At 50.4% G+C, this 11,511-nt stretch overlaps 1 protein-coding gene across 1 annotated transcript in view; it reads right to left on the reverse strand.

The window, feature by feature from the left end:
* abcd4 (ATP-binding cassette, sub-family D (ALD), member 4) overlaps positions 1-3,300 on the reverse strand; it is a 75,150-nt gene extending 71,850 nt beyond the window's left edge. The window contains exons 1-2 of the mRNA XM_086002701.1: positions 3,185-3,300; positions 1,795-1,913 (exon numbers count right to left, since the gene is read on the reverse strand). Coding sequence (XP_085858827.1) covers positions 1,795-1,913; positions 3,185-3,234 — 169 coding nt within the window. The 5' untranslated portion in view covers positions 3,235-3,300. The remainder of the gene's footprint in view (positions 1-1,794; positions 1,914-3,184) is intronic.
* Between the last annotated feature and the right edge of the window lie 8,211 nt (positions 3,301-11,511).

Genomic DNA, 11,511 nt, shown 5'->3' on the forward strand with positions numbered 1-11,511 from the left:
CTAAATGAGGTGGGGGGAGGGAGGAGAGCAGATCCAAGACCAAATAGATGGTAAGGTAGAAGGTATCCAGAGAAACACACTTGAAATCTGAGACCAGGAGAAGGCAGACACTGGGGGTCACCAGAGGAGGTAAATCTACAATAAGATACATATGACTGCTAGAAACATCTATCCTTATCCCAGAGTGCTGAGAGACACTAGGGACGATATTTGTGAAGGATCAGAGGAAGTAAAGGGCGGGGGGAGCAGATGTAATTGGAGGAGGGGGAGAGGAAGGGAGCCACTGAGGGTCACATTTTACCTACAGCCTCCACCCCAAGTGTAGCCTGCAGCCGTAGGTGGCTGCTTTCTCCACCACACCCTCCGAAAGGAAAGAGAGAGAAGGAAAAAGAGTTAAAGGCAGAGAAGAGAAAGGGAGCGGCAGAAGCAAAAGAGAGACAAGAGCGAATCAGCAGAACAAAAACATCAGCCACAGGTAAGAGAGACCATCATCTCTGTCTTACCATGTGTAAAGCCATGGGAGATCAACTAAACTTTATAGAAACAGAATTACACTGATTGAATCCATGAAATGAGTTGCAGTCTCTCCATCTGTTGTGGCTGAAATTAAAAATAAGGGCTTCCTTGGTAAGAAATATGGGGGGCTAAATTTGGTTGATTTGCGCCTCCCTAAGAGGGCGCTAACGGGGCGCAAATCAACTAGCGCCTGGGCGCGGCGCCGCTAACGCCTCCCGCGAAATTCAGCTCGTTTGCCGGCACTCCCGATCCCTGGTGGCCCAGCTGGGCGCCGGGACGCGCTGCGCCAGGCCCCCCCCCTTTAATAAGGGAAGGAAGGCCTGCAGTACCGTGGTGCGATGTGCCGCGGCACGTAGCGCCGCGATATTGGCTCGCAGCGCCCCAAGAGGGACGCGGGGCACTTCCAGTAGTGCCCCTCCTCCCTCTCGGGGCGCTACCTGGGAAAATCGGCCGTGGGGACGCTAACTTTTGCGCTACCCAATTTTTACCCCATAGGCTCTTGGGTTTACACCATGATTACAATCACACAGCACAGGAGGCCATTTGGCCCATCATGCCTGTGCTGGCTCTTTGTAAGAGCTATCCCATTATTCCCACTCTCCCGCTCTTTCCCCACAGCCATGCAATTTTTTTTCCTTTTCAAGTATATATCAATTCCCTTTTGGGCTGAGCATACAGACCTGGAGGGTGCCGCCTTTGATGCCAGGCCTGCTCTGAGCGAGCTGACCTGAGCTCGGATAGCGCGAGGGGAAAACTACAATTTCCTACAGCGTACCTGGGTTAGGAAAATCGGGTCGGGTAAGGGTTCCTGCTCCTGATCACTAGCCAACGACCCTGCTGGGAGAGGGAGAGCGCGTGAGCACACTGAGGGAGCACATCAGTCACAATCGAGGCTCAGGCATCAATATTAATTATTTGAGGTTACTGGAGGCTGCGTCTGAGAGGGGGAAGGGGAGAAAATCGTAGGGAAAAAAATGAAATGGGGAATATCACAGAACAGACATACTATACAACGGGAGGGCTGTGGAGGTGACTCTGTAAACAGAATTACAAAAGCATGCAAGTTTTGCAAAGCTTGTTGTAGTTTTATCATCAATCGGCCTCCCGTGGGTGTGGCCTGAGCAAAATGTAGCCAATGATTTGGCCGCACCCACATGACAGACTGCCAGCTTTGAAAGTTGGACTTCATGTGCTGCACTTGCACAGGAAAACAGTTAGAAGTTAGAGATTAATTGCGACTCTCTGAAGTCAGCTGGGGCTGGGGCAGATCAGACTCACCAAGGAGGGCGACAGATAGCAGCGTAGCAAACATCAACACACTCTGCGATGACCAAGAGGGGAAGAGGACCGCTTGGATGCGGCAGAATCGTCTCACGAACAGGAGGTCTAGCTTCGGTCTGGAAATGTAAAAACACTCTGCTCACAATCACCGGTTAGATTCCTTTGGTGCAGCTTTCCCCCTCCTCTGGCTCCTTGCACCTTTTCCACCTGCGAGGTGGGCAGGCTGGAGACTGATTCCCAGGCTCCATCGATGTCACTCAAAAGCAGGCACCTGCTGGGAGGTTACAGGGATTAGCTCGGGATGCCTGGTCTCCACTCGGCCTCCTTCCCACGGCAGTACAGCCGAGTTGAGGAGGTAAATGGGAGGTGACCAACGTGACCCTGCTTCTCATTAATCCATGGTGCAGGGTACTGGGAGTGCCATATCACCATGTCAGTCCACTTGGCATTGCTTTCTGCAAGATATGGCTGATTATCTAAACCACACAAAAAAAAAAAATCTCCCATGTTTATTTCCTAAGTTCAACTTACACCTTGCTTGACTGATTCCCTGGGGCGGCAGGGGGTGGCTGCATCTCATGGTGTAGTACTGAGGCGTACAGATCAGCAAGGGCTGAGTCCAGGGCAGTGGAAGAGATGCTTCAAGTGGTTTCAATGCCCTCGGCCTAATGGTCAGTGCAAATCAACTGAGCTTCGTTGCCCGATTGAATCCAGCATCTGCTGCTGGCCAGTGTGCACCAGTAGAGGCAGGGTCAGGCTGGTCTGTGAAGTCTCCCACAGTTGAATAGTAAATCGACACTGTCTGGGCTCACGGATGAAGAATGACCCTCCCCCTTTGGCACTGCCCCTGTTTTAATGTTGGCTGTGCTATAAAGAAGCAACACTTGCATTTATATAGTGCCTTTCACGACCACTGGGTGTCCCAAAGTGCTTTACAGCCAATGAAGTATTTTTTTAAGTATAGTCACTGTTGTAGGAAACGCAGCAGCCAATTTTCACACAAACAGTAATGTGATAATGACCAGTTAATCTGTTTTAGTGATGTGGGTTGAGGGATTAATATTGGCCAGGTCACCAGGGATAACTCTCCTGCTCTTCTTCGAAATAGTGCTATGGGATCTTTTTCGTCTACCTGTGAGAGACGGGGCCTCGGTTTAACGTCTCATCCGAAAGACAGCACCTCCGACAGTGCAGCGCTCCCTCAGTACTGCACTGGGAGTGTCAGCCTAGATGTTTTTGTGCTCAAGTCTCTGGAGTGGGACTTGAACCCACAACCTGCTAGGTTTCAGAAGTGAGACGGTGCATGCCCTCTTGAACAACTGGCTGACACTCCGAAATCCTCTTCACTAAACCATTGCTTGCTGCAGTCTCCTGCCGCCTGTCCTACCTGTTGCATTTCTGCTCCTCCTTCCTGCCCAGCCGCCTGTACCCTGGCATTGCTCTCAACACCAGCCCAGCCACACAGAGGCAATTAACCGACCGGTCACATGCAGGAGAGCAGAGTCCGGGGGAGGGGGGGGGCTGCGTCTGACGTCACACGCTGCGCCGGCAGCTCGATGACGTCAGACGCAGAGTGCTGGCAGATCCGCGCCGCGCTGAAGCCACACGCCGAGTACTGGCAAATTGGCCGCGCGGTGACGTAACACGCACAGCGTCCATTGAAATGACAAATGCCCCTGATTCCAGGCCTCTGGCATCATTTCAATTTAGGAGCTAGCTCTAAATGCTGCTCTCTTTTCCACTTGAATGTTTCCCCCCCCCCCCCTCCGCCACACACAGACATAATTTTGCCCAAGTTTCCTCTCTCCCTTCCCTGGCCATGTTAACATGGGTCTTGTGCCCACTCCAGTATCTCATTGGTGTGGTTGTTCTTTATGGGTGTGGTGAAGCATCCCATGGTCTAATAGCCCACTGTTCAAAAATCTTCCTTCTCCCTTGGTTCTTACAGTGAGAATCCTTAAACTCCGTCCCCTTGTTCCCCATTCGCCCAAACAATTTTTCACTGTTTACCGAGAGTCCCCAAATTTTACACACCCCTTTACTGGCTGCTCCTCTCTCGCCGCCACTCCCACTCAACACGTTGCTGCTGCTCCAACTCCCGGCTCTACAGAAAATGCTAGTCCGCACACCCATCCCATTCCCCAGTCTCCCTCTCTTCCCATCACCCACCCCGTTTGAGCCCCATTCCCTTGACTCCCAGCCGCCAAAGCCAGAATCCCCATTCCACATTCCCCAATCTCCCTCTCTCTGTCAGCTGAAAGGGGTCGGTGGATGGGAATGGCTTGGAGCTTGAGACTGGGGAATGAGGGTCAGGGGAGAGAGAGAGGGGAATGGGGGTCAGGGAAGAGGGTCTGAGAGAGTGGGAAAACGAGGAATGGGGTTCAGGGCAGAGAGGGGAATGGTTTGGGGAGAGTGGGAGAATGGGGACTGCGGGTCGGGGAGAGAGAGAGGGGAATGGGGGTCAGGAGAGCGGGTCCGGGGTTCAGGGCAGAGAGAGAGAGGGGAATGGGTCGGGGAGAGTGGGAGACTGGGGAATGGGGTTCAGGGCACAGAGAGAGGGGAATGGTTTGGGAAAAGTGGGAGAATGGGGAATGGGGGTCGGGAGAGAGAGAGGGGAATGGGGGTCAGAGGAGAGAGAGAGGATGGGGGTTTGGGGGAGAGAGACTGGGGCATGGGGCCCGGGGAGAGAGCGATTGGGGCTTTCATGACCTCAGGATGTCCCAATGTGCAATTACAGCCAATGAAGTAGTCTTTGAAGTGAAATCACTGTTGTAATGTAGGAAATGCAGCAGCCAATTTGCGCACAGCAAGATTCCACAAACAGCAATGATATAGTAACCAGATAGTCTGTTTCAGTAATGTTGGCAGACCTCGCCAGCTCTTGCCTGAAAATAGTGTCATGGGATCTGTTACATCCACCTGAGAGGGCAGACGAGGCCTCGGTTTAACATCGCATCTGAAAGACGACACCTCTGACAGTGCAGCTGTCCCTCAGTACTGCACTGGGAGTGTCAGCCTAGATTTTGTGTCTGGAGTGGGACTTGAACCCACGACCTATCTGACTCAGGGGCAAGCCTGCTACCCACTGAGCCCCGGCTGACACAGCAACACCCAACACAGTATTAAGCAGTCAGAGACCACCTTCAGAAGGGATGTGCAAACAGGGGAGAGCAGTGCATGGGGGTCACTGTTTCCGAGACAGGAGCCATTTTATAAGTGTTGTAAAGCAACTGCCCAGGCGCGAGTCTCTCGTGGCTGACAGCAGAACTACAGTAAACCTGTCAGATTCACTAAGGTCCAGCAAATCATACGGGCCATCACCACCACAGGCATTAACGAGTTTACTTTGACATTGCTGCTGGCTTAAGGGACGCACGTATCAGAAACCAGTGGCCGTAGCATGACACCAAACAACAACAACAACTTGCATTTATATAGCGCCTTTAATGTAGTAAAACATCCCAAGGAACTCCACAGGGGTGTCAGCAGACAAAATTTGACACCGAGCCACATAAAGAGATATTAGGACAGGTGATCCAAAAGCTTGGTCTTAAAGGAGGAGAGAGAGTAAGAGATGCGGAGGGGTTTAGGGAGGGAATTCCAGAGCTTAGGGCCCAGGCAGCTGAAGGCACGGCCGCCAATGGTGGAGCCAATGAAATCGGGGTGCTCAAGATGCCAGAATTAGATGAACGCAGAGATCTCAGGGGGCTGTAGGCCTGGAGGAGGTTACAGAGCAATTTTCACATAAATTTTTTTTGGGTGCGCGGCCCATTCAATTTCTCGCGCACATGCGGTTATTTCAATTGTACAGCCGTTGAGTGGCCCGCGGGCGACCTCCAGATCTCTGCACAGCCGGGCAGCTTTAAGAAAGAAAGACTTGCATTTATATAGCGCCTTTCATGACCACCGGACGTCTCAAAGCGCTTTACAGTCAATGAAGCACTTTTGAAGTGGAGTCACTGTTGTAATTTTCTTCTTCTTAGGCAGTCCCTCGGAACCGAGGATGATTGCTTCCACATTAAAAATGAGTTTGCAGGTGACTGATGAGTCCAATGCGGGACCTACAGTCTCTGTCACAGGTGGGGCAGACGGTGGTTGAAGGGGCGGGTGGGTGGGGTGCTTAGGTTGACGTGCGCTCCTTGCGCTGCCTGCGCTTGGCTTGCGCTTGCTCCCAGCGAAGAGTCTCGAGGTGTTCGGCGCTTTCCCGGATGCTTCTCCTCCACTTTGTGCGGTCTTGGGCCAGGGATTCCCAGGTGTCGGTGGGGATGCTACACTTTTTCAAAATCCATTGGCAGGATAGGCGCACCAACATCAGTGTTCTTGCTCAGGCCAACATCCCCAGCATCGAAGCTCTGACCACGCTCAATCAGCTCCGATGGACGGGTCACATTGTCCACATGCCCGATACGAGACTCCCAAAACAAGCGCTCTACTCGGAGCTCCGGCACGGCAAGAGAGCCCCAGGTGGGCAGAGGAAACGCTTCAAGGACACCCTCAAAGCCTCCTTGAAAAAGTGTAACATCCCCACCGACTGTTGTAATGTGGGACACACGGCAGCCAATTTGCGCACAGCAAGCTCCCACAAACAGCAATGTGATAATGGCCAGATAATCTGTTTTTTTTTGTTATCTTGGTTGAGGGATAAATATTGGCCAGGACACCAGGGATAACTCCCCTGCTCTTCTTCGAAATAGTGCCGCGGGATCTTTTACGTCCACCTGAGAGAGCAGACGGGGCCTCGGTTTAACGTCTCATCCGAAAGACGGATGGGGAACATAAGGGGAACATTGTTACAGAGATAGGGAGTGGGCGAGGCCATAGGGGAGGGCTTTGAAAACAAGGATGGGAATTTTTTTAAATCGAGGCGTTGCCGGACCGAGGGCCAATGTAGGTCAGCGAGGGTGATAGGTGAACGGGACTTGGTGCGAGTTAGGGTACGGGGCAATATAGAATCAGATTCAAAGCACCTTCAATGGTGACACAGCAGCCCTGGCTCGATGTTGTTTGTGTGCAAATGTTTTATTTTAATCTTCCTCTCCTTCTTGACCCGTCCCCCCTCTTTTCCAGGTTTCCCCTTCCCCTTCTGTGGCACTATCCACCCGCCCCCCCCCCCCAACCCGTCCCAATCCCCCACCCCACCCCGCAGCGGTTGGGGGTCTATGAATGATACATTTTGCTTATTTTATTTCTGGAGGTTGCAGTAGCTATTGTAACGAGAGACAAAAGGAACATTTTTGTGGAAGTAAAAAGCAAACGCCTGCTGTGAAAATCCATCAAGTGTATAATAGCCGCCTGTTTGTCCAGGCCTCACACTGCCAAGATCACGAACAAAGCTGCATATCATCACACTGAGGATCGGGGCCTTCCTCAATTCTAAACCCTTGCTTCAGCCCTTTGAAGCACTCCATGTGCCAGACTCCCGGAGCCGGCCCAACCTGCCGGCAATCTGCATCTTTTATGACCCGTCCTCGCACATCAAAAAATGATCTCCTGGCGTCCAAGTCTTGTGTACTTCAGATGCTGAATGGGCCTAGGGTTGGAGGGGGGAGGGTGGTTCGGGGGGAGGTTGAGGAAGGGGGCGGTGTATTTGGTGCCTAGGTGACAATGTAAGGACAGGAAATCTTTGATCTTGACTCTCTGTATTGAGTAGACTCTGGGCCAAGGTGTAAACCTTGATAAGGGCTGAATTGCCCAAATTCCTGACAGAATCCAAACAGCCTTTATTCAGGGATTACTGGGAAGTGTGTGTGTGAACACAAACAATACCAACAGAAAGAAGCAAATAAAAACGCACCCAAGATTTTCTTTAAATCGAAACTAGTTCTCTACAAACTTTTAGACTGTGGGCCATCGTTTTCAAGGCGTTTTTACAGATAGGAACATAGGAACAGGAGTAGGCCCTTGAGCCTGTTCCGCCATTCAATGAGATCATGGCTGATCTGCGAACGAACTCCATGTACACAATATCAGTGTAAGTCACTGCAGACTGCACAGTCTCCCTCCTTCGGCGGGGCTTTATAGAGCAAACAAGCCCAAATTCGAGAAACTAACAGCATTGTAATCTGTTTTTATACTTGTCATGCTTATGCCACCAGCTCCCACTGTGCGGGATGTAGCTGTGCACAGTGGGAGCTGGCAGTGAGCCTTAGCAAGTTCAGGAAAGTGGTAACTCCAGTTTTGCTAATCCAGGGCAAAGCTCATATAAAAATCATTCTTTGTTATTTTTTTTATCTGTCTGGGATTTTTGTAGTAGTCATTACAGTCGAGCCTCGATTATCTGTCTGCAAGAATTCTTGATTATCCGCAAGAATTTTCAAGGGAGTCAGGGATTCATTTCATAAATCAACTAAAACGAAACAGGGTTTCAAAACATTTTCATACATAAGGTGGGTTCTTGACTCCAAAGGATAAGTAGTTGCCGGGTGTATAGTACCTCGTACCACACAGCTCTGATACTAAAGTAATGCTAAACAGCCGTGTGAGTCAGAAGGTCGTGGGTTCATAGTCCCACTCCAGAGACTTGAGCACAAAATCCAGGCTGACACTCCCAGTGCAGTGCTGAGGGGGTGCTGCACTGTCTGAGGTGCCATCTTTCGGATGAGACGTTAAACTGAGGCCCCGTCTGCTCTCTCGGGTGGATGTAAAAGATCCCACGGCACTATTTCGAAGAAGAGCAGGGGCGTTCTCCCCGGTGACCTGGGCCAATATTTATCCCTCAACCAACATCACTAAATCAGATTATTTGGCACATTGCTGTTTGTGGGATCTTGCTGTGTGCAGATTGGCTGCCGCGTCTCTGACATTACAACACTGACTACCAACGTTCCCACTAGGCCATGCAGAGATCAGGAGGTCACTTGCAGGTTGTTCACCAGCTGTTCCGCTGGAAAAGATACCGCACAGTGAATTTAAAGGGACTGCGCGCCTAAAATAAAAATTAGAGGGAACACTGGTGACTATACTTCAAAAGTACTTCATTGGCTGTAAAGCGCTTTGAGATGTCCTGAGGTCGTGAAAGGCACTATATAAATGCAAGTCTTTCTTTAAACCAATACAAATCATTGGTTAAGCTGCAGGTAGAATTCAGTTTTGGGTGCCTTGCTTTAGGAAAGGTATCAAGGTCATGGTGAGGGTGCAGAAGAGATTCACACAGATGATCCCAGGGATGAGAGGCTATAATTCACAAAATCATAGTGTGACACAGCACAGAAAGAGGCCATTTGGCCCATCAGTGTCAGCTGTGGCTCAGTGGATAGCACACTCGCCTTTGAGTCAGCAGGTTGTGGGTTCATAGTCCCACTCCAGGAACTTGAGCACATAAAGCTAGGCTGACACTCTCAGTGCAGTGCTGAGGGAGCGCTGCACTGTCGGAGGTGCTGTCTTTAGGATGAGATGTTAAACCGAGGCCTCATCTGCTCTCAGGTGGACGTAAAAGATCCCATGGCACCATTTCGAAGAAGAGCAGGGGAGTTATCCTCAGTGTCCTGGCCAATATTTATCCCTCAACCAACATAACAAAAACAGATTATCTGGTCATTACCACATTGCTGTTTGTGGGAGCTTGCTGTGCGCAAATTGGCTGCCACGTTTCCCACATTACAACTGTGACTACATTTCAAAAGTACTTCATTGGCTGTAAAGCGCTTTGAGACGTCCGGTGGTCGTGAAAGGCGCGATATAAATGCAAGTCTTTCTTTTATCATACCTTTGGTAGAACTAACCAATAAATCCAACTCTTTCCTCACAGCCCTGTAAACTGTTCCCCTTCAGGTATTTATCCAATTCCCTTTTGAAAGTTACTATTGAATCTGCTTCCACCGCCCTTTCAGGCAGCGTGTTCCAGATCACAACAACAGTTCTGAAGAGAGACTGGAGAAACTGGAGCTTTTTTCAATACAGCAACGAAGGTTAAGCGAAGATCTGCCAAGAGCTTTTCAAAATTATGATGGCATTGGATCAAGTAAATCGGGGAAAACTATTTCAGTGAGTGGAGGGCATAAATGGCAGATCACCAGCAAACGAATGCAGGGAGATGTTTGAAGTAATATTTTTATGCAAAGGGTTGTTAGGACATGGAATGCCCTGCCAGACACAGCGGTGGAAGCAGAATCCATAATAGCTTTTAAAAGGCAAGGGGATAAATATTTGAAAAAGATTTTTTTTAAAGGATATGGGGAAAGGACAGGGGAGTGGGTCTCAATGGATAGCACTTTCAGAGAGATGCCATGGGACAATGAGCTCAATGCTCTCATGCTGTGTTGTAGAATTCGATGATTCTATGAGCTGTTAGCTGTGGCTCAGTGGGCAGCACTCTCGCCTACAAGGCAGATAGGTCAGTGGGTTCAAGTCCCCACTCCAGGGACTTGAAGCACAAAATCCAGGCTGATGTTCCAGTGCAGTACTGAGCGGGTGCTGCACTCTCAGAGGTGACGTCTTTCAGTTGAGACGTTAAACCAAAGCCCTGTCTGTCCTCTCAGGTGGATGTAAAAGAAGATATGGCACTATTTTGTGACTGAGACTGTAGGTCCCGCACTGGACTCATCAGTCACCTTGCGAACTCATTTTTAATGTGGAAGCAAGTCCGCAGGATTGCCTAAGAGAAGAAGACTATTTTGAACAGAAGGGTTCTCCGAAGTGTCCTGGCCAATAGTTAACCCTCAACTGACATCACTAAAGCAGATTAAGGGTGCGAAATTCGGCTGCTTTGCGCCTGCCGTTAGCGCCTCCACGGGGCGCTAATGGGGTTTTCACCCGGGTGGGTGATATTAGCGCTAAATTGGGCCGTGTTTTTTGCGAAGGCGCTAAAAAGTTAGTGCCCTGCTCCTGTAGGTATCGGCTGTGTGCGCAGCGCCCCGGATGCAAAATTCGTCCGCGCCCCCTCACTTACCGCCTGCCGCTAACAACGACAGCATCAGCTGTCGAGTGAGTCGGCTCCGCGCGCGCTATTTAAAGGCGCCATCTTGGGGAATCTTTTTTGTCGGCCATAACTCTGCTGAGACACTGTCAGACAAGCTGCTGAACATATCCAATTCCACATCGCTGAATGGAGTAGCCCTCTCCTTCTCCCTCTCCCTTGCAGTAGCCATGGTACAAAGCTGCCTCAGCCGCTGGGAGGTCGCACTCAAGAGCAGCAATGCTGACAATGAGCAGCTGCAGCTTGAAATGACCTCCCCTTTAAGAGCTGGAATAAGCTGGAGTCGAGGCTTGAAGGCTGATAGCTGGACGCAAGTCAGCTGAGATTGGGTAGCGCTCTGGCAATAGCGCCCCCTGCAGCGCTCCTCTGGGACCGTTAGCGCCTCATTTACCGCCCCGCTTCACTCCTGGGGTCAAAACGCCCAATTTTGCAACATTTTTCAATGGATTTCGCTGGGCGCTAACTTTTCAAAAAGTTAAAAGTTAGCGGGGCGCCACCAAATTCTGCGCCCAAAGACTAAAACTGATTGTCTGGTCATTACCACATTGCTGTTTGTGGGAGCTTGCTGTGTGCAAAATTGCTGCATTTCCTACATTACAACAGTGACTACAAGGAAAGGGAATACACGTTAAATGGTAGGACACTGAGTAGTGTAGAGGAACAAAGGGACCTTGGAGTGTGTGTCCACAGATCCCTGAAGGTAGCAGGCCAGGTAGATAAGGTGGTTAAGAAGGCATACGGAATGCTCACCTTTATTAGCCGTGGCATCGAATACAAGAGCAGGGAGGTTATGCTTCAAC

The sequence above is a fragment of the Somniosus microcephalus genome, chromosome 12 (assembly GCF_052327205.1).
Source record: "Somniosus microcephalus isolate GS21.2 chromosome 12, FLI_Smic_1.0, whole genome shotgun sequence".
Lineage (NCBI taxonomy): Eukaryota > Metazoa > Chordata > Chondrichthyes > Squaliformes > Somniosidae > Somniosus > Somniosus microcephalus.